This window comes from Hippopotamus amphibius, chromosome 5 (assembly GCF_030028045.1).
Source record: "Hippopotamus amphibius kiboko isolate mHipAmp2 chromosome 5, mHipAmp2.hap2, whole genome shotgun sequence".
Classification (NCBI taxonomy): Eukaryota; Metazoa; Chordata; class Mammalia; order Artiodactyla; family Hippopotamidae; genus Hippopotamus; species Hippopotamus amphibius.
The window spans coordinates 27859263-27879267 of NC_080190.1; the positions used below are offsets into that span (position 1 = coordinate 27859263).

At 60.0% G+C, this 20005-nt stretch overlaps 2 protein-coding genes across 7 annotated transcripts; one reads left to right on the forward strand and one right to left on the reverse strand.

Annotated features, from left to right (window-relative positions):
• Positions 1-94: 94 nt before the first annotated feature.
• Positions 95-2405, reverse strand: FBXL15 (F-box and leucine rich repeat protein 15). The gene is made up of 5 exons (XM_057735642.1): positions 2312-2405; positions 2086-2216; positions 1759-1912; positions 908-1413; positions 95-417 (listed from the first exon to the last, which is right to left on the reverse strand). Exons 2-5 carry the CDS (start codon positions 2136-2138, stop codon positions 228-230), a joined length of 903 nt encoding a protein of 300 aa, XP_057591625.1. The 5' UTR covers positions 2139-2216; positions 2312-2405; the 3' UTR covers positions 95-227.
• Positions 2406-4545: 2140 nt separating this feature from the next.
• Positions 4546-19918, forward strand: PSD (pleckstrin and Sec7 domain containing). Of its 6 annotated transcripts, none has more exons than XR_009053808.1 (17): positions 4546-4691; positions 5961-6697; positions 6972-7074; positions 7567-7927; positions 8664-9104; positions 10292-10486; positions 10653-10733; positions 10939-11051; positions 11700-11758; positions 11868-11957; positions 15795-15838; positions 17297-17487; positions 17571-17641; positions 17750-17907; positions 18156-18223; positions 18486-18629; positions 19115-19243. XR_009053808.1 is itself a non-coding variant. In XM_057735638.1 (17 exons), the coding sequence occupies exons 2-17, from the start codon at positions 6044-6046 to the stop codon at positions 19343-19345; spliced, it is 3081 nt and encodes a 1026-aa protein (XP_057591621.1). In that variant the 5' UTR covers positions 4546-4691; positions 5961-6043; the 3' UTR covers positions 19346-19918. The 6 variants fall into 6 exon arrangements, 3 of the variants coding, with proteins under 3 accessions (XP_057591621.1, XP_057591622.1, XP_057591624.1); XM_057735638.1 differs by having other exon boundaries at positions 18079-18223; positions 19115-19918; XM_057735641.1 differs by lacking the exon at positions 4546-4691 and adding an exon at positions 14806-14905 and having other exon boundaries at positions 15793-15838; positions 18079-18223; positions 19115-19918.
• Positions 19919-20005: the final 87 nt, after the last annotated feature.

Genomic DNA, 20005 nt, shown 5'->3' on the forward strand with positions numbered 1-20005 from the left:
TTTCACAGCTGGGGTGCTGGAGTACTGTGTCTGTCTCTCCCAACCTCACATCCCCTATCTCCAACAGGGCAGCAGCGCCAGGCAAGAAGGGGTAAAAAGCTCTTTATTTGAAGCTCCAGGGTCGGGCAGGGCACTGGCCTCTCATCCGAGGCCCCCACAGTTCGGTTTCCCTACAGTTCACAGTGAGGCCCCGCCACACAGTCCAGCTGTGCCCATTGGCAGGCGGGTCAGACCTGCAGGTTGACAAAGGGTGCAAAGCCCGCCATGTCCTGCAGCAGCACCAGGGCCTGATGCAGCGGAGGCTCCACGTCGATGTCCACGCCGCGCTTCCGCAAGCGGCTTAGGCTGGGCTCGGCCACGTGGTGGCAGTGCCGCACCCGCAGCGAGCGCAGCGCCGGGCAGTACTCCGCCAATGTCCTGGGGAAGGAGCGGGGTGAGGCGAGGACCGTGAAGCTGCTACACCCACGGTGGGAGAGCAGAGCCCCTGTCTCCCTCCAGTTCAGGCCGTACTTCTCTCCGGACCTGAGGGAGGAGGCTTGATTTGGGGTCACACACTCAATGCCTCCAGTGAACCGGAGACATCCTGTGTCTCAAACAGGGAACCTGCTTCTCAGCTGCGCCCAGGACTGCAAGGTTTTCCCCTTGTTGAAGACCAGCCAGAAATCTGACTTTTGTACTTTGTATATGAAATGTCCCAATGTGTAAATACTGGTTCAAAAAAGTTTTTAAACTGTAGGCTCTCTGGCCTAGGCATTCCTAGAGGCCCTTCCTGTTCAGAATGGGGGTGCCGTAGTAGCAGGAAGATCCAGAAACCCCAGTTCTACCTTTGGACAACTACGGCCTGCCCGTACCCCCAGAGGCTAAGTGACTGCCCTTCTCCCATCCCATCGCCCCCAGGCCCAGGCACCTGACACCGTCGCTTCCGACGCGGAGGCAGCCGGTTAGGTCGAGGTGCTGGAGTTCTGGGCAGTTCCGAGCCAACTCCTGGACGGCGACGTCCCCCACATTGGCGTTGACCGCCAGCGAGAGGCTGCGAAGGCCTGCGCCGCGCCTCTGCGCCAGGTACACGATGGCTTCATCCTTGAGCTGTCGGCAGGCGGTGAGGTCCAGCTCCTCAAGGGCCGGACAGCGGTCAGCGAGGCCGCGCAGCGCCAGCCCATCTACCCAGTCACAGTGCGCAAGTGAAAGGCGCTGCAGGCGGGGGCAGCCCTCGGCCAGCGCTCCCAGCGCGCGGCGGCTCAGTTGCCCGCAGCCCGCCAGCGCCACGCTCCGCAGCTGGGGATTACGCGCCAGCACCGGCACCAGATCCTCGTCCGACAGCCATTCGTGACACGGCGCCAGCGCCAGCTCCTGCAGCCCCTCGGCGTCCCGCAGCAGCCAGGCCAATGCGGTCCGCGGGATCTGCGGGCCCACCTACAGACGGGGAGGCACCTCGACTCTCAGCTGGTCCCGGGGGTGGACGCTGCTTACCCGCCCCTGAGTTCTTTCCTGGCAGCAGGTCGCCCTCGGGGCTTGCCACCTGCCCCCCCAGGAGAGACCCTACTCGCCCTCCGAGTTAATTCCCGGTACTCGCCCTTTGAGAGTACTTCTCGCTGGGTGGATCGCTTCCAGGTCATTGCTAGAGGCCCAAGGGGGATCCGGAAGGGTAGACCACGGGGCTGCGGGCTGGAGGTTCAGGGCTGGGGGCTGGAGCCTGGGGTTTGGGGGCGGGGCGGGGACAGTATCCAGAAGGGGGCGGGGCTCCGGCCCCAGGCTCACCTGAGCGGCGTCGAAGCGGCGCAACCCGGCCAGGTGCAGCTGCACTAGCGCTCGGAAGGCCCGACTGACGCGCTGCAGCCGGAGCAGCTGGCGCAGCGGCACCCGGCTCAGGACGTGTGGGAGCAGAACGTCTTCCCAGGGCAGGTCCAGGAGCCTGCGGGTAAAGGGGCGTTGGCGGCGGCGTCCCCGGGTCGCTGTTACCTGCGAGTCCGCTTCCGTTATGCTCCTGAGCCCCGGCTCCTAAAAGCAACCCCTAGACCCGGCCCTGGTTCAGCTCCCCTCCCCCAGGCACTTCTTCCCTCTCTCGGCCCCTCCGGTGCTCGGTACCTGACGGCTCCGGGCTCTTGCTCCCCTCCGGACGGCTCCATCGGTGGCTCCATCGGCTGTCTACTGCGCGTGCGCAGTAAGGTGGTCTCGCTTTGGGCTCGGAGTGGCTGCAGCGAACCCGCCTCCTTGGGCTGTAGAAACAGACCGATTCAATCGAGCGCCGGCTCACTGAGGAGCCTCTCTAAAACTGTTCCGGATGGATCCCGAAACTGAAGGCGGAACAGACCGGTGGTGTAACGTTAGACCTCGCCTTCTCCGCTACAGGGCTTGAGACCCGAGGCTGAAGAACGTGATGGTGCAGCAAGAGACTGGCTTTTTTCGTTTTGGGCCAGTGGCCGCCTCTAAGTGAAGTGATGGGAGGAGCAGGCAAAGCGAAACGTATAAGGGGCGGGGCCAGGACGCTAAGGTTCTAGGCCTACTTTCTCTGCCCTCTGGTCGCGTTTAGCGAGTTTGAAAAATGGGGAAAAACTGTCCAGGCTCTTATTGTCTGGCACGTAGTAGATGCCCCAAAATTGTTGAATGAATCGAATGGGCAAAGCTAGAATTTTTCTTCCATCGCCAAGCAAACTTGCCCAAACCTCCCATCTCTGATTAATTGTGAAGTACAGAGCTATCCAACCTCTTCCACTCCCAGAAGATTTGGAACGGGTTTACACCTTGGGGATAGAAATGTAGGGGCGAGAAGAAGGACTGTCTCCAGCTGGATCCCTTTCCTTTACTCAGGAGGTCTAGAGTCCTGAGAAGAATAAGTGTTCAGGTCAGCCCGCCAGGAACAACTGCTTCTCCGTTGGCCTGGGGGTTTAGTTGTGGGATCTGGGGCTGGGCCCGCCCTGGGGCAGTGAACCTCCAAAGCTCTGGGCTCAGACTCTGGATCGCCCTCCTGGGGCAGTGACACCCCCCTCTCCCCCGCCCTAGAGCTCTGGGCACAGACTCTGGGTCCCCGCTCTCACCGCGTCCCCAGATCCTAGTTCAGAGTCCGTTCCAAGGAACCCCTGGAGCAGTGTTTTCCCCATCATCCATTGGCGGGGAGGGTGTGGAGGGTGTGAAGGTCACCGATGGCTACTGCTGTCCCTGAGAACTCCTCCCCCCCACCCCGCCCCCGCCCAAGCAAGGTTGCACTCTCCCTTCGTGCAACCGTTCACCTGCTTTCACCTGCCTCTTCATAACGAAAACTGCTTCCCATTCATTATCAGGGCTTCAGGCACCTCTGCAAGGTGGGCAGGTCCTTCACGTCACTCCGCTTTGAAGATGAAACCGAGGCCCTGGAGAGGAAGCACCTTGTCCGGGGTCAGGAGAGTCGGGATAAAGAACTCAGGCATCCTGGTTTTCCCCGAATCCCTTTCACACTCCTCCACCCCACCCCACCCCCATGCTGCAAGAAGGGAGTAAACAGCAGCGGGGAAGGACCCAGGAGGGTCAGTTTGGGTGAGGGACTTGCTCCCTTTTCCTTTGCCTGCTAGGAGAAGGGTACCTGGGAGGATAGATCTCTGCTAAGATAGAGTCAAGTGGGCGCGCACTATCTCGGGGCGCGCGCCTCCACCCGCCCCCCCCAGCTTTGGTCGCGCTTCTGCGCCTGCGCAGTGCGACAAATCAGGCGCTGTCCCCTTCAGCACCACGCCGAGCCCGCGCCACCCCTCCCCGCGGTGAGCCCAGCGCACCCCCGCCTCGCACGTTCTCGCGCCCCCTGACCGCTCGAACAGACCCCTTCTTCCTTCCGGGGTCACCACTTGCCTGCCCTGGAGTTCCCAAGGAGAGCGGTTGCCATAGTAACTCTAGCGGTGCTTTCTTAAAATAGCCGGGCCCACTTCTACCTTGGCCAAGGGCACAAGCGTTGCCTGTCCCCCATTTCCTCTAGTCCAGGTGTCATTCCGTCTAACCTCTTACCCCAGATGGGCAGGATGCCTAACTCAGGCAGCAAGGAAGTTCTTTTTGAAGTCTGACTAACATCTCTCCTGCTGCATCCTGGGCAAGTGGTCAAGGTTGTGTCTCCTGAGTCCTAGTCTCAGAACCTCCGGAGGGTTTGAGGCAGTTGTTCCCTAGATCTTTCTTCCATAAATTGATGGTCTCCTGGATTTAAGAGGCGGGTCCAGTCTACACCCGTACCGTGTGCCGGCGCGGCCGCGTGCTCGTGGGGGCGGGAGCGCGTGTGGCATGTAACAGGTCATGTGGCAACCTCCTAGGGACACGCGTGGGGTCTGGAGCGGGACACGCGTGTGCAGCTGGGTCCTGCGTGCGGTTCAGGGGGTGGTGGACGAGAGGGACGTGGACACAATTGGGGTGGGGCATGTGAGGGTTTGAAGAATAGACCAGAGGTTCCATACGTCCTCCCCCTCGTCAGGGGCGGGTCTCAGGTTGGCGGGAGAGCCCAGCGGGGACCTAGCGTCGAGAAGGGGGGCAGCCTCCGGGGCTCAGGGCCCCGGGAGAGGGCGGGGGGTGGGTGGGTGGGGGGATTAGCTCTGAGCCGCGCGTAGGGGGGAGAAGGAGGGACTGAGAAGCGGGCGGGCCTGGAGCAAGCGGGAGCAAGCGAGAGCCGCGCTGCCTTCACAGCTGAGCTGGGCCCAGCCTCTCCCCTGCCTCTCCTCGGCCCCAGCTCCAGGCGAGCAGCGGTGAGTACTGACGCGGCGGAGTCCAGGGCTGCACTGGGGGCACGCTGGGTCCGACTGAGCTTCAGAAACCTGCCTGGCAGGCTTGCTGCTCCTGCCCCTTGCCCCTACCCTGCATTGCCACCAGGGGCCCCTTTAGCCCGTTATGGTCCTTCCTGGGCTGGACAAGATCTGTCATATGCCTGGGGGGTGGGGAAGAGATGGGGAGAGGGGTCTGGTGCAGCTTTCCCCGCCCCCCCACCCCAGAGGCCAGCGACTGGTGGGGGCTGGGGGAGAGGGCGTATGTCCCTGTTTGAGTATGTGTGTGAGTATGCATCTGTATTTGTGTGTGATTGTGACCAGTAGGTCTCTGTGAGTGTCTGATATGCCTGTGTCTCTGTGTGCCTTGGAGAATGAGGGCCTGTCTGTATATTTGGGTATCTCTTTGTGTGTTCCTGTTTGATTGCAATGTGTGTGTAAGACAAGCAAGTGCCTTTCCATTACACACATATTTGTTATGACTGTGAGAGTGTATGAGGGTGTGTCTTTGAGCAGTGTGTGTGTGTGCCTGTGTCTGTGTGTGCTGAAGGGTGTTGCCTATGAATGTGTTAGCTGCGTACCGATATTCTTCGTCCTTACGTGTGTGTGCATGAGTGTGTGTACCTGTATGCAGAACAAGAATGTCCCTTTCCCATTCAGCATGTGTGTGTTAGAGGAGGAGCCTCTGTTCAGGCCTTTCTCTTCCCTTTCACCTATGCCTCTCAACCCCTCACGTCCCCATATACCACCTCCATTCTCCCTCCCTCTCCTTCCAGGAGGCCTGTTCTCTCCCTCTGAGTGAGGAGCTTCCATAGAGAGTGTGAAGGTCCATGGCTGTATGATAATGATGGCTGGCTGATACTGCTGATCCCCAGGGTGGGGTAGCAGTCTTCCCCTGCCCCCACCAGAAGTAGTTCCAAAATGCCACAGGGACTCTGGGCTCACTCAGTGTCTGAAATACCTCTCTCTCTCCTGCCAGGGTGATGCTGAGGGCTCCCAGGCAGAAAGGAGAGGAGCCAGGGGCCTATTGGGAGTACAGTTCTTCTCTCCTCAGGCTTCCACAGCAGTAGCCCCAGCTAATACTAGGAGGACTGATCACCACCCCAAAGGGTGGGATCAATGATGCCATATTCCCAGGGTGGGCTAGACCCCTGGTGCTCAGTGACCCCAGCTAGCTTTCCCCTCCCTGGCTCTGTTCTCCTGTCCACCCAACTCCCTGGCACTTCACCCCCTGCTCCTCTTCCTCTCTTGCAGGCCAGTCTGAAGAGCATGCTGTCCCCTCACTCCCCACCTGGCCTGGCCATCCCTGCCCCCCCAGCCTGACCCCCGGCCCCAGCATGGCCCAGGGTGCCATGCGCTTCTGTTCAGAAGGCGATTGTGCCATCTCCCCGCCACGATGCCCACGCCGCTGGCTCCCCGAAGGCCCAGTGCCCCAGAGCCCCCCAGCCGGCATGTATGGCAGCACAGGCTCCCTACTACGGCGGGTGGCAGGTCCAGGTCCCCGAGGCCGGGAACTTGGACGTGTGACAGCACCCTGTACACCCCTGCGTGGCCCCCCTTCACCCCGTGTTGCTCCCTCACCCTGGGCACCCTCTTCACCCACTGGGCAGCCCCCACCAGGGGCCCGGAGCTCTGTGGTCATATTCCGCTTTGTGGAGAAGGCCAGCGTGAGGCCACTGAATGGGTTACCTGCTCCTGGAGGCTTGAGTCGGAGCTGGGACCTGGGTGGGGTGTCTCCTCCCAGGCCCACCCCAGCCCTTGGGCCTGGCTCCGACCGAAAGTTGCGGCTGGAAGCATCCACGTCAGACCCACTCCCAGCTGGAGGAGGCTCAGCTCTGCCTGGAAGCCACTGCCTTTTTCCTGGGCCACCAGCTCAAACTCAGGTTGGAGCAGATGGTCTTTACTCCTCTCTCCCCAATGGGCTGGGGGGACCCTCTGAGCACCTGGCTACATTATTCCGAGGACCTGCTGACACTGGACTCCTGAACCAGGTATGTGATCTCCCTTGGGCTCCCTGGAACCCCAGAGACCCAGCAAAGGCCAAGGCTTGTCTCCTTGGCGGTCTTGGGCCTATCAGCTTTTTGCTCTGAATCCTTCAATCTGTGCTAAATCTGCCTCTTTATTGCCTTCTGTGTTTGTCCTTATGTCTCTGCACCTCTGTCCCTGTATGTTTTTCTTTCTGTGTTTCCGTCCCATGTTCTTGTGTCTTTGTGTGTCTGGCTTTATCTCTGGGTGCCTATGTCTGTATCTCCCTCCTTGGCTTAGGGGGACACCTGGTCCTCACCCCGAGAAGTCTCCTCTCATGCCCAGAGAATCGCTCGAGCCAAATGGGAATTCTTCTATGGCTCTTTGGACCCCCCCAGCTCAGGTAAGGCCTGGGACTGAGGCAAGGGGAACAGGACAGGGCCTTTTCCACAGCAGCCACGGCGTGCTAAGGAGCTTTCCGTTAAACCTCCCCCAATTCCTTCCTGGGCTTCTGAGTTGACTGATGCCTCTCTAGGCCTCCGTCTTTCCATCTATGTTATGATGGGGGTTGGGGGATGGCAGCTAGGTTGGGTGCTTGGAGGAAGTTGGGTAGTGGAGGGAGGGGATTGCAGGATATCAAGGGTCCGTTCCTTGGCATAGAAAAGAGGCTGGGGTCCCTCAGGCCCCTCAAAGCTGTTTGACAAGAATTTGGTTTGAAATGAGCTCCACTGGCACCAGGAACAAGCTGAGTTTGTAGCAGGAAGAATGGTGGCTAGACAGTGAAAGAACTTCCTGCCCATATGAGGCAGTGGGGGAGAGTTCCTTCTGAGAACAGAATCAGGACAGGGAGCTGATCTGAATAACCTCCTGACCGGGATGCCTGTGCACACTGCAGGTGCTAAGCCCCCAGAGCAGGCCCCCCCATCTCCACCTGGGGTGGGCTCAGGGCAGGGCTCTGGGGTGGCTGTGGGGCGAGCAGCCAAGTACTCCGAGACGGACCTGGACACGGTGCCCCTGAGGTGCTACCGCGAGACCGACATCGATGAGGTGCTGGCTGAGCGGGAAGAGGCTGACTCGGCCATCGAGAGTCAGCCCAGCTCTGAGGGCCCGCCTGGCACTGCCTGCCCGCCTGCCCCACGTCCCAGCCCATGCCTTGGCCCTCGTTCCAGCCTGGGCAGTGGCAATGAGGACGAGGATGAGGCAGGTGGGGAAGAGGATGTGGACGACGAGGTGTTTGAGGCCTCAGAAGGGGCCCGGTGAGTGGGGGAGTGGGAGAGGAAAGTGGCTTGCTCCTTCCCACTGGCCCAGAGCTAGAGTTGGGCTCAAAGGGACTGGAATAGAGGCAAGGGTGGGGCTGGGAGTGTCAGGAAAAAACTGGTGCGCTGACGGGGCAGTGGAGCACGAGCTTCTGGGCAGAGGCCTGAGGCCTGCAGGATACTGGGGGTGAGGGGCCATCAGCAAGAACCCAGGAGGGTGGGGACAGCCAGGATAAAGGCGGAAAGGGGTGCTGATGAAGGACGGGGGTAGCGTGAGAGGCCAGAGGCCAGAATCCAGCCCAGAGGCATGGGGGCATCCATCTAGATCCTGGGTCCCGGCAGGAGAATGCGGAGTGCGGGGGCTTTCCTCTCTGTCTCACACCCCACTGCAGCCTGGAGCCTCATCTTCTTTTCCTAAGATGTTGCCAGAAATAGAAATGGAATGGCAGGAGGGGAGAGGATCAGGGAGAAGGAGGAGAAAGGGAGATTAGCAGGGAGTGAGATAGAAGGGGGATTGGGTGTTGGGGATGGGTAGGGCTGGGGTGCTCCGGGGGCCCTGAATAGCTTGGCAAACCTGTGGTGGGGACCCCCTACCCAGGTGGCTTTTTTAGGGGTCTGGGAGCCTGTGAAAAGGGGATGATAATCCCCTTCACAGAGTTGGTATGAAAGTTCAATGAAATGCTACCTGAGAGCTGTCCTCTAGGCCCCTGATCAGAGATTCTCCCTGCCCCTGCAGGCCAGGCAACCGAATGCCTCACTCCGGGCCTCTCAAGTCGCCTCTGCCCTTTCTACCTGGGACCAGCCCCTTGGCTGATGGGCCTGACTCTTTCAGTTGTGTTTTTGAAGCCATCTTGGAGTCACACCGGGCCAAGGGCACCTCCTACACCAGCCTCACCTCGCTGGAGGCCTTGGCCTCACCTGGCCCGACCCAGAGCCCCTTCTTCACCTTTGAGCTGCCTCCCCAGCCCCCTGCCCCCAGGCCTGACCCACCTGCTCCTGCCCCACTTGCCCCTCTTGAACCGGATTCTGGTACCAGCTCTGCTGCTGATGGGCCTTGGACACAGAGAGGGGAGGAAGAGGAGGCAGAGGCTGGAGCCAAGCAGGTCCCAGGGAGGGAGCCCCCTAGTCCCTGCCGCTCAGAAGACAGCTTTGGGCTGGGGGCAGCACCCCTGGGCAGGTGAGTGTTTCCTTTGGTTCCTCAGACCTGAGGCCCCAGGGCCCCAGGAACAGTTACTCCAAGGGACAGAGCCTGAATGTGAAGATGTAGTTTATATTCCTGACCCCCGATGGGGTGGTCAAGGAATACAGATGTGTTTTCCCATTTGGAGGACTACTTCCATTGGCTGTGAGTGGGAGCTCCTCACAGCTGCCCCCTTGGTCTCAGATCCAGTGACTTGGGAAACCATGGTTTAGGATTGAAGGGTCCCTAGAGAACACCTTCCTTTTTCTCTGTAAGGGCCCTTCCCTCCCCAGACAGAGCCTCTAACCTGCTTAGAATTCTTCTGACCTTACCCCCAGCCAGCCTGGAAGTTTCTCCCAAAGATGCAGCCACCAGCCTCTCCTACTTCCTCCCTCCCATGTCACCTCCCCCCTCCAATCTAGAGTCTCTCACCCTTCTCCAGGAAGTCCTTTCACCAGTCTAACCTTTCTGTTCTCCCCTCTGCCAGCTACCCTCTCAGTCACTGAAGCCATGGCAACAGGAGGGGGTGGCCAGGGAGACAGGGTTGCCTAGCAACCAGGAGTTTCCGGCCTCTGTCTCTGGGGTGACAGGTGGCTTTGTGAATAGAGCAGCTGGGGTGGGAAGGGAAGGGAGGAAGAGACAGGGGATGAGGGGGTACACTCTGACCCCCAATACCCTCTACCCTAGAGCCTGCTTCTTTGTGGGTGGAAGAGAAGGACCAAGGAGGATGCTCCTCTCCCTAAAAGGCGGGAAGAGGAAAGACATAGGAGCAGGAACGTGTCCCTGCTGCCCTCACATCTTTGTTTGACCCTCCCCTGTTCCTCCCTAGCAGTCCATTTATCCTATCTTTGCTCAAGTTCTCAGAGACAGAAGGCCCTGTTCTGAGTAGGGACAGGGTGGGAATGGGGACTCTATGTCTAATAGCAAACCTAGGGAGCTTTGGGGGAAGCAGCCAGAACTCCCACAGCAGTAAGATGGATGTGGGTTAGATTTGAGGCAGGACTTCCGCAGAGAGATGGTAATGATGGAGTAGGCTGATGGGAGAAATCTCCTTCTCTGGAGAAAACTGCCTTCCCTGTGTCCCAGTCTTCCCTTCTCTGTCTACTGGGTCTGGAGGCAGAAGAAGGATCTGAATGGCCCCTGAGGGCTTGCCCCACCTCTGAGCTGGTGTTCTACTCTGGCAGCGAACCACCCCTGAGCCAGCTGGTGTCTGATTCGGACTCAGAACTGGACAGCACAGAGCGGCTGGCCCTGGGAAGCACAGACACCTTGTCCAATGGGCAGAAAGCAGACCTGGAGGCTGCACAGCGTCTAGCTAAGAGGCTGTACCGACTAGATGGCTTCAGGAAGGCGGATGTGGCCAGGCATCTGGGCAAGAAGTAAAGGCACTGGGTTGGGATTGAGAATGGGGGGAGATGGGATGCATCCTGCGGGCAGCACCTCCACATCCTCTGTATCTAATACCCCCAGGTCTCTAGGTAACCCCCACCTGGCCCCTTGACACTTCCCCTTGAGACTCCACCTGTCTTTCTGCCCTGCCCACAGTAATGACTTCAGCAAACTTGTGGCTGGCGAGTACCTGAAGTTCTTTGTCTTCACGGGCATGACTCTGGACCAAGCTCTCAGGTGGGTGTCAAGCCCTTTGAGGGCAGCCCCTATGCTCCAGGCCTGGTATGCAGGGCCTCAGTTATGCCTCTTCTGAGTTCCATGTCTCCCCTAAACTGCCCTGAAGTCACCCTTCCTAAGCTGACTGGGCATGACCAAGAGCCAGGGCTGCCTGGTAAGGGGACCTTGGGTAGAGGTGACATGTCCCCTCTTCCCCCCTCCCCAGGGTGTTTCTGAAGGAGCTGGCCTTAATGGGTGAGACCCAGGAACGGGAGCGCGTGCTGGCCCACTTCTCCCAGAGATACTTCCAGTGCAATCCTGGAGCCCTGTCCTCAGAGGGTAAGGGGGGGGGGTGGCGGGGGGGGGGGAGGGCTTTCCTGGATGGTCACCGAGGCAGATGGGCACTGCATCTGTGTAAAGCAGCATGAATTTGTGTGCAGAAGTACATGAATGCACAAGCTTGCAGGCATGCAAGCATGTATGTATGCAGACAATACTGGCACAGCTGCATGGATGTGAACTGTGCATGTGGGCAGATATAGCACTAGGGTCTAGTGTGTGTTGTGAAGAGGCACGTGGCAGGTGTGTTTGCATGCCGTTGTGCACACACACGTGCAAGGCAGTGCTTGGCCTGAGTAGGGATTCTATTTGGTTTGCATAACTGTGTGGGGCCCGATTGCTTGTGTTTAATGCATAGACACAGAGGCATGTTGGTGTTGGGGGCAAGCAGTGGGATGACCCCAGAACCCTAGTGAGCTGGGTAGGGTGACCTAAGAAGAAGGAGGGGTCCCAACTGAGGGAGTTGCTGGAAGAGAGAGATATTTGGTCTGAAGGGGTTTGCTAATGGGGTTCAGGACTTACAAAAGTGTGGTTGTGGGCCAAAGGGGGTCCAGAAAGGGGGCAAGGGATGAACTGGAAGGTTGGGGAAGATAGCTGTAGGAAGAGTCCCTAGGAGGTGGTCAAGGCTGAATGTCAGTTCTCCTCTAGACGGTGCACACACGCTGACCTGCGCCCTCATGCTACTCAATACGGATCTCCACGGCCACGTGAGTGGGAGGCTGGCGGGAGGGAGCCCGGAAAACCCCGTCCAGGGACTTCAAGGCCTGGGAGGCAAAGGACTCCCCCAAGCTCAGAGGCCTCTGTGCCCTCCATTAGAACATCGGGAAGCGCATGACCTGCGGAGACTTCATTGGTAACCTGGAAGGCCTCAACGAAGGCGGCGACTTCCCCAGAGAGCTGCTCAAGGTGGGGGGTGGGGCAGGGCAAAGGTTGCGGGAGGGGAGGGACAGGGGGACTTGTCAACAGGCCTCTGAGGGAGGTGAGTGGAGGGGCCCACGAGCACCCAGCTCTTGCTGGGTAAGCCCGGGCTCTAGTGACTCAGCCCGGGGACCGCCCCCTCCCCCAGCCCCCACAAGGCTGGCTCTCCCGGAACATGCGCACTTGCAGTCGCGGAGCGTAGCGGGGGAGGGGGGAACTGTTCTCGAAAACACGTGATCAGCGGGCCCTGGACTCTGAATTTTGCCTTCATTAGTGCCCCTCCTTCAGTGTTCGCTGAGGATTGGGGGTCTGCCCGAGGGCGGGGCGGGGCGGGGCACACAGGTACACCTCTTCCCTCCCCCCCCACCCCAGCCCCGGCCCCAGGGTGTACCATCACAAAGCCTTTTCTGGTACCGCTGCACTGGAACGACCGGGAGGTAGAGGGGCCTGAGAGGGACAAAGGCTTTCCAAGGTCTTGAAGCCAGTTAGCACCAAGCTGGGACTACATCCTGCGCTTCTGGCCCCTTAGTGGGCAGGCCCCGCGCCCTGGCGTCAGAACCTGCGGGGTTAGCTACACTGGAGCTGGTAGGATGGGAGGAGGAGGGGGTGTTCTGGTCCGTGGCTTCACTCCTCTCCCAGACCGGGTGGTGTTTTATCCGAGAAGGCCTGCACTCACTTGAAACCCCCCGAGTTGTCAGAGGGGTCTCCCGGCCACCACAGACATGTGACAGCACATGAGTGTCCCGGGCATGCCTGTGAACTTGGGGTGTGGGGGCCGTCTGAGTTTGGGAATGTATCTGAGTGGGGCTGTCCATTGTGAGCTGGCGGGGGTGGGGGACATCAATGAGTTGGGGTATATGCTGAGTTTAGTTGGATATGTGTGATTTAGGGCCTGTGGATCAAAGGGTTGTCTGACTTAGAATGTGTCTTTGCTGTAGAGCCTATGATTTAGTGTGTCTGAGTTGGGGTGTAGGTTGGGTGTCTGTGTGTGTTGGGATGTATATCTACGAACTGACTATCTGGTTTATGACGTGTCCGTGAGTAGGGGGTGTACGTCTGTGAGTTAATGACTGTAAAATTTGAAGTGTACTTCTGAATTTGTAGTGTCTGTGAGTTGAGGTGAGTGTGAATTGGTGCATCTGGTTAATTGGGGTGTATGTGAAGTGGGGTGTTTGAACGTGATTTGGGGCATATACACGGGCACTTGACGTATCCGCGGCGAGCTGGGTAACCCCACGGCCGTCTCCATCCCGCGCCGCTGTCTCTAGCCTCGCGGCCCCTCCTGGCTCCGTAGAAGAGGGCCGCCAGGAGGCGTTGCGACCTTTCTCCTTTCCACCCCACCCTGACGAGCCGGGGGGCGCTCCGGACCCTGCAGGGGCAGCCCACCTCCACAGCCCCAGCCGCCCAGCACCCCTCGAGCAGGCCGCCCCCCGACCCCCCCCCACTGGCCCTGCCAGGCGCCTCCCCCGTGACGGCGCGCGGCCGGCCCTCCTCGCGGTCGGACGCCTCCATTTTGCGCCGTCCCCGCCCCCAGCCCTCGCCCTCCCCTCCCCGTCGGCGCCCCCCTCCCGCTCTCGCCGAGCTGCGGAGCAGACCGCGCCGCCGCCGCCGCCGCCGCCGCCGCCGCGCGCTCCGTGCGTCGGTGGGAGCCGGGCCGGGCCGGGCTCGCGCCGGGCCGGGCCGCTCGCGCCGGCTGTCGGGGGAGCCGTCCGCGGGCCATCCGGGCCGTCCGGGCCGTCCGGGGCCGAGGGCGGACGGGGGCATGGCCGGGGGCCGCGGCGCGCCGGCCGGGCCAGCATGATCGGTGTCAACAGCATCCACAGCAGCGCCGGGCGGCTGCGCTCGCGCTCGCTGTGCTCCGTGCGCTACGGGCGCACCCACCGCGGCGCGGAGACCCTGTGCTACGGCTGGCCGCAGCGCTCGCGCAGCCTCAAGCCCGTGCTCTACACCGACCTGGTGGTCAGCCGCCTGCAGAGCCGCAAGAAGAAAAAGGCGGTGAGGGCGGTGGGGCCGCGGCCCACGCCAGGCCGGGGGGCAGCGAGGGGGTTGCCGAGGGCGGCGTGCGACTGAGGGGGCGGCTTGAGGGAGGCGCCGAAGGCGGCACGAGCCGAGGGGGCCTCGGCGGGGCCGAGGCGGGGAGCCCGACAGGGACAGAGCCCGTGGGTAGCCAGGGGTGGGCATGGAGTGGAGGGGGTAGGGCAGAGACCCACGGATCAAGTTGGGGATCTCCGACCAAAGGGTCTTTGGGCCTTCTAGATGAGAGCATGAGATGGAGCTCACCCGTGGGGTTTAGGACTTTTCAAAGGAAGATGTGGTTGTGGGCCAGAGGAAGTGCCGAGAGGGGGCAGGGGATGAACTGGAAGGCTGGCGACAAGGATTGCAGGTGGGATTTCAGTGGCCACTTTAGTGTCCTGGCCAGAGAGTTGGAGAGTGAGGGCTTAGGGTCTGAGCTATGCTGAGTTTGGTCTGGGTTTGTGCTGGGGCGGGGCTGTGTGTGCACCTGCCTGAGTTGTGCTGTGGGGTGGAGGTTACAGGGGTGGAGGTTGTGGCGTACCCACCGCCAGACAGGGTGTGCATATGTGGGACGCTTGGCTAGCTTTGTGGTTGGGTATAGCAGTGGGCAGTGAAAGAGTCAGAGACTGTGTCGTGTGGGGAGCGGGGGGCTGTGTCCCATCTTGGGGAAGTTACCGACGTCATCACTGCATCCAACTCCTCGCACGCAGGCAACATCACACGCCACACTCTTAGCCGCACATGCTGGGGACACACCCACTCACAGACAGGCTGATGGAAGCGCCCCCACAGTGGGAGGCACTGGTGTGAACCCATGTTGCAGGCTGCTTCCAAGAAGAGGGGTCCCCTTTGCCACTCCTGGAACCCATCCTCTCCTCCGACCACCGCAAGGCCCCCGCAGGTCCCCCAGGCCAACTGTACAGAGGGAAGTGACTGGTTCAGGAGTTCACAGGGAGTTTGGGGTGTGCAGGGTTTGGAAGCTAAAACTATTGTCTTCTAGACTAGTGTCCACTCCCCAGCAGCATGAAGTATGTGTGTGGGCAGGGGACTGGACCACCCTGGCATTTGGCTTGATGGGGCTGTCTGGGTTGGGGGAAGCTCTCAGCTTGCCCTGGGGTGGGGAGCCATGAGACTGTGTTCTCTATTAGCCAAGGAGGGAAGTGACAGAGAGAGTCCTGTTCCTGAGCCTCAGTTTCTCCATATGCTCTGTGTGGGTTTATCCTGTGGAAATAGGCCAAAACACATTGTTGGGGAAAGGAGAGCTTCTTAGGCTGCTCTTTTCCATTCCCTCTAGGGCTGTGCTTCCCCCACCCAGGTTCTGAACAGGATGACCCTTAACAATAACAACAGTAAAGATAATAATAGCAGTTGCTATTTATTGTACATCAACCATATGCCACGATGTCCTGTGCCAGTTGCTTGCCCTATGTTAACCATGTGGTACTGGGACTTCCCTGGTGGTCCAGTGGTTAAGATTCCGAGCTCCCAGTGCAGGGGGCCCAGTTCGATCCCTGGTTGGGGAACTAAGATCCTGTATGACCCACAGAGCGGCCAAAAAAAGAAAACTGTGGTACTACGTTTGTTCTTCCCATGGATACTTGTCCAAAGCCATGCAGCTCAAGTGGCAGACCTGGGCCTGGGTCTTAGCACTCTGTTCCAGAATCTGTGTTATTGGTCTTTACACCCTGCTGCCCATCCCCACCCCCACTCTGTCTCCTCCCCCAAACTGGGAGGGGGGGCTCTGAGCTCTAGCATCGGTGCACCTCCCCCAGGATTGACTCCCACCCCCCTGGTTTGTTCCTCCCTCCCCAGGCCTTGTACAGCTCCATCAAGAATGAAAAGTTGCAGTGGGCCATGTGAGTCCTGGGGCTGTGTGTGTGGGGGTGGGGATGGGACGTTGGGAAGGGGCTACCTGGAGAGGTCGACGGCACTGAGGTGGGCCGTGTGAATCCTGGGACTGTGGGGCTGGGGAGCTGGGTAAGACCACAAGAGGCAGTGAGGCCGCCTGACTTCCTTTTTTGGAGATGCCCGCCTGGACATGGGGCTCTGTGTCTTGTCTCTAGCTGTGTTGTTATGACAAGCTGGGTTGGGATGGGTGGCCAGGGTCAGCTGGCCTGGGAGGAAGGGTGCTGAAACAAAAGGGGGAGGTCTCTTGGCAACCTAAATGGGAAAGGAGAAGTCTCTGGAGGTAGGGTCCTGACCAATAGAGGGAGAGCCCCCTCTGGGGTCCCAGGGAGCCCAGAGTGTCACAGAATTGTCTACTCTTGACAGCCCCAGCGGAAACAGAAAGACTCAGAGTTAAGTCTTGGAATTGTCTAGTCTGAGGGAGGAGGTCTAGTTTTAGCCTTGAGTCCCCCAGTCTGAGGGTAGAGCCCTTATCTAAACATTCAATAGATCACTCATACCTGCTGGTATCTGCGGAGAGTCCAGTCACTGCTCAGTTTAGCTGGCAGCTCCCAGTCTGCAGGAAAGAAGACCTCAGAGGAGGCAAAGCTCAGAACTGGGGTACAGCGGGGATCAGGGAAAGCTTTTGTGAGGATTGGTCTCAGGGCAAGCCTTGAGGGAGGGGAAGCATTGTTTGGGAAGAGAAAGAGGGAAGTTGGTATTTGGGAGGCAAATGTGTGGTGGCTGAAATGAGTGTCGGGCGGGGAGACCAAGAGGAGGCAGGCTAACTGGGATGGAGAGTAGAAGAAGAGAGAGCCAGTGTTGGTGGGGATGTGATGTAGGCTCCATGTGGGAGGCAGTAGGGAGCTACTGCAGGTTTTCGAGTGAGGGAATGACAAGATAGAATCAGATTCTTTAGATGATTATCTGACAGAGCCTGCAGACCAGGGTGTACTGGGGGACTGCTAGGAAGCTCCTTCTGCCACCATTTCACCAAGAAGCTACGAGGAAAGCCTGGTGCTGGGTGTGGTTGAGAAGCTGAGTCAGACATGTGTCTGCCCTAGTGGAGAAGGGAGTGAGGGTGTGTGTGAGTGCAAAAACGGAGAGGATGGGGCTGGGTACGTGTGAAGGGAGGACGGGACAGACATGGCCCTCCCCTTGGGAACTCTAATCTGGGGGGCAGAGACATGCTGCCTTGAGGAGCCCTGATCTGAGTGGGAAGGTACAGCTACACCCTGGGGTGACCCAGTCTGAGTCCAGGGATGTGGCTCCAGGAGCCTGAGGCTGAGGGGAGCCACACCCTATGAGAGGGGCAGTACCCCCAGCCCCTTCTCCACAGACACTGGAACTTTCCTGGGTGCCAGAGGCCAGGACTGAAGGGGGGGCTGTGGCTCCATGGCCAGCCCCCTTTGAGGTGATCACACCTGCAGAGACGAGGAGGAGCTGAGACGCTCTCTGTCTGAGTTGGCCGACCCCAACCCCAAGGTCATCAAGAGGGTCAGCGGGGGCAGTGGCAGCGGCTCCAGCCCTTTCCTGGACCTGACTCCTGAGCCCGGGGCTGCAGTCTACAAGCACGGGGCCCTGGTGCGAAAGGTGCACGCAGACCCTGACTGCAGGAAGAGTACGTGGCTGGGGGGGAGGCCTGGGGGATGGATGGGAGTAGGCCTTTCTCGGGCTGCCCTGACTTGTCTTCCTTCCCCCCAGCACCTCGGGGCAAGCGGGGCTGGAAGAGCTTCCACGGCATCCTCAAGGGCATGATCCTCTACCTGCAGAAGGTGCGGGGCCAGCCCGAGGGGTTGGGGCTGAGCTGACTCAGGCGAGTGCGAGTGGGTTGGGCTGGGCCGGGCTGGGACTGCAGCCAGGACGAGATGGGCACCCTGCAGGAGGAGTACCAGCCTGGGAAGGCCCTGTCGGAGGCAGAGCTTAAGAATGCCATCAGCATCCATCACGCACTGGCCACACGCGCCAGTGACTACAGCAAGAGGCCCCATGTCTTCTACCTGCGCACAGCTGACTGGCGGGTCTTCCTCTTCCAGGCCCCGTGAGTGCCCTCCTCCTGCCCATCCCAGAGCCCTTCACTCTGCTCCCAGCTTGCTCCCCTCCCTTGTCCCTGGATTGCCTCATTCCTTCTCAGGCCACACCCTGAGCCAGCACTGGCATCCCTGCATGGAGCCCTGGGCCCAGGTCCCAGATGGCTGTGCTGTCTCTCCAGGAGCCTGGAGCAGATGCAGTCCTGGATCACTCGCATCAATGTGGTGGCTGCTATGTTCTCTGCACCCCCCTTCCCAGCTGCTGTCAGTTCCCAGAAGAAGTTCAGCCGCCCTCTGCTGCCCAGCGCTGCCACCCGCCTCTCCCAGGTACTCCCAGCTCTGTCCGACTGGTGCCAGTGGGACAGAGTGGGAAAGGCCTAAACCGCCTGTACTCAGGCTTCTGCGTGTGATGACGTAGATGTCCACTGCACCAGGACACGGGCCATGGAGGCGGGGCAGAGGCTGACATACAGTTGGGTAACCCAGACATAGTGCTTTGTTCATCCAGAGGAAGGGGCACCTTTTCAAAAAACTTGCACAAAGTCACTGTCTATGCCAGAGACCCTAACTGTGCTTCCCTGGCCTCTAGGAGGAGCAAGTGCGGACCCATGAGGCCAAGCTGAAGGCCATGGCAAGCGAGTTGCGGGAGCACCGGGCTGCCCAACTGGGCAAGAAGGCCCGAGGCAAGGAGGCGGAGGAGCAGCGGCAGAAGGAGGCCTATCTGGAGTTTGAGGTGAGCCCCCCAGCCCGGGCACCTCTGTGGCTCCTTGCTCCATCCGGGGGACCTCTGCGTCCCCATACACAGGCTCAGACTAGTGGTTAAGGGCATGGACTCGAAGAGTGGGACTAGCTGGGTGACCCTGGGCAGTTGCTTAATCCCTGTGAGCCTCAGTTTCCTCCTCTGAGGGACAGGGACAGCATGCCATCCCCACTAGGGAAGTGAAGGGAGATGATGTCTGTCAAGCGCTGAATCTTGCCAACTCTGGTAAAGGCTCAAGAAACATTAGCTGTTACAGGTGACAGTCTGGAGAGAGCTCAGAGAGGGTCACCAAACTACCCAGGGATCATGTCACAGTCCGTCCTTGGCGGCTTTTGGGGCTTCAGAGGCAGGCAAGAACCTGGCACCTCCTAGCCTTCTTGGCTGTCCCTCCCTGCTGCAAGTGGGGGTGGGCTGGGCAGAGTGGGGAGAGCAGGCTCATCCCTGCCCCTCTGCCGCAGAAATCTCGCTATGGCACATACGCGGCACTGCTTCGGGTCAAGCTGAAGGCAGGCAGTGAAGAGCTGGATGCGGTAGAGGCAGCACTGGCCCAGGCCAGGAGCACGGAGGACGGACTCCCCCCTCCTCACTCCAGTCCCTCCCTGCAGCCCAACACCACCAGCCAGCCCCGGGCTCAGTGTCCTGGCTCAGAGCCTCGGGCAGGGGCAGGCAGTGGGCGGTGGAAGCCCTGAGTTGGGTGTGGGAGTGGGGGAGTGGTGCCTACTGGGCACCTGCATGACAGGGCCCTGCCTGAGCCCGGGCCGGCCTCGGGCCACCTGTGAGGGCCCCTCGGTCCAGGGCCTGACCGCGCCGGACGCGGTGTCCGGGGCAGGGCAGGGCTAGGGCATGGGCCTCAGGAGCCTTAGGCTAAGGGCCCCTTTTTGTGATAATGTTTTGCACTTTTTCGTACAAGGGACTGGGGCGGGTGGGGCCAGGGCCCCTGGACTTTTGACGCTTTTTTTTTTTTTTTTTTGGCGGGGAGACCTGACGTTTCTGCTTCCTGCTGAGACCACCCCCCACCCCTGACACCAGCAATCCCCCTGCGTCCTGGGGCCTGGCTCAGACAGAAGCCAGGAGTTGGGGTTGAGCTGGTTTTCCCTCCCTCTTTCCTGAGGGCTTACCCTCTCTCTTTCCAGAGATGGAGGAAGGCTATCCATGCCGAGGCCCTGTGCACAGGCTGGGGGCAGCATGGCCTTGCTTTCCCTCCTTCAGTGAGCCTGCCCTTTGTATAGTCTCCACCTCCATTAAAACTGCTCTAGACTTGCTGGCTGGGCCTCCTCCTCTCTCCAGTGCCTGGCCTGAGGCCAGGGCAGGCATCTGGTTCCCGGGGACGAGTCACACACATCAGGGGC

Excerpts from the sequence above, each read along its gene's own strand:
- FBXL15 (XM_057735642.1), bottom strand. The coding sequence starts at position 2,138 with ATGGAGCCACCGATGGAGCCGTCCGGAGGGGAGCAAGAGCCCGGAGCC. Across the intron at positions 1,913-2,085 it reads CAAGAGCCCGGAGCCGTCAG|GCTCCTGGACCTGCCCTGGG; the intron begins GTACCGAGCACC and ends CTTTACCCGCAG. Across the intron at positions 1,414-1,758 it reads GCCGCTTCGACGCCGCTCAG|GTGGGCCCGCAGATCCCGCG; the intron begins GTGAGCCTGGGG and ends CCCCGTCTGTAG.
- PSD (XM_057735641.1), top strand. The coding sequence starts at position 6,044 with ATGGCCCAGGGTGCCATGCGCTTCTGTTCAGAAGGCGATTGTGCCATC. Across the intron at positions 11,052-11,699 it reads TGGAGCCCTGTCCTCAGAGG|ACGGTGCACACACGCTGACC; the intron begins GTAAGGGGGGGG and ends GTTCTCCTCTAG. Across the intron at positions 15,839-17,296 it reads GAAAAGTTGCAGTGGGCCAT|AGACGAGGAGGAGCTGAGAC; the intron begins GTGAGTCCTGGG and ends TCACACCTGCAG.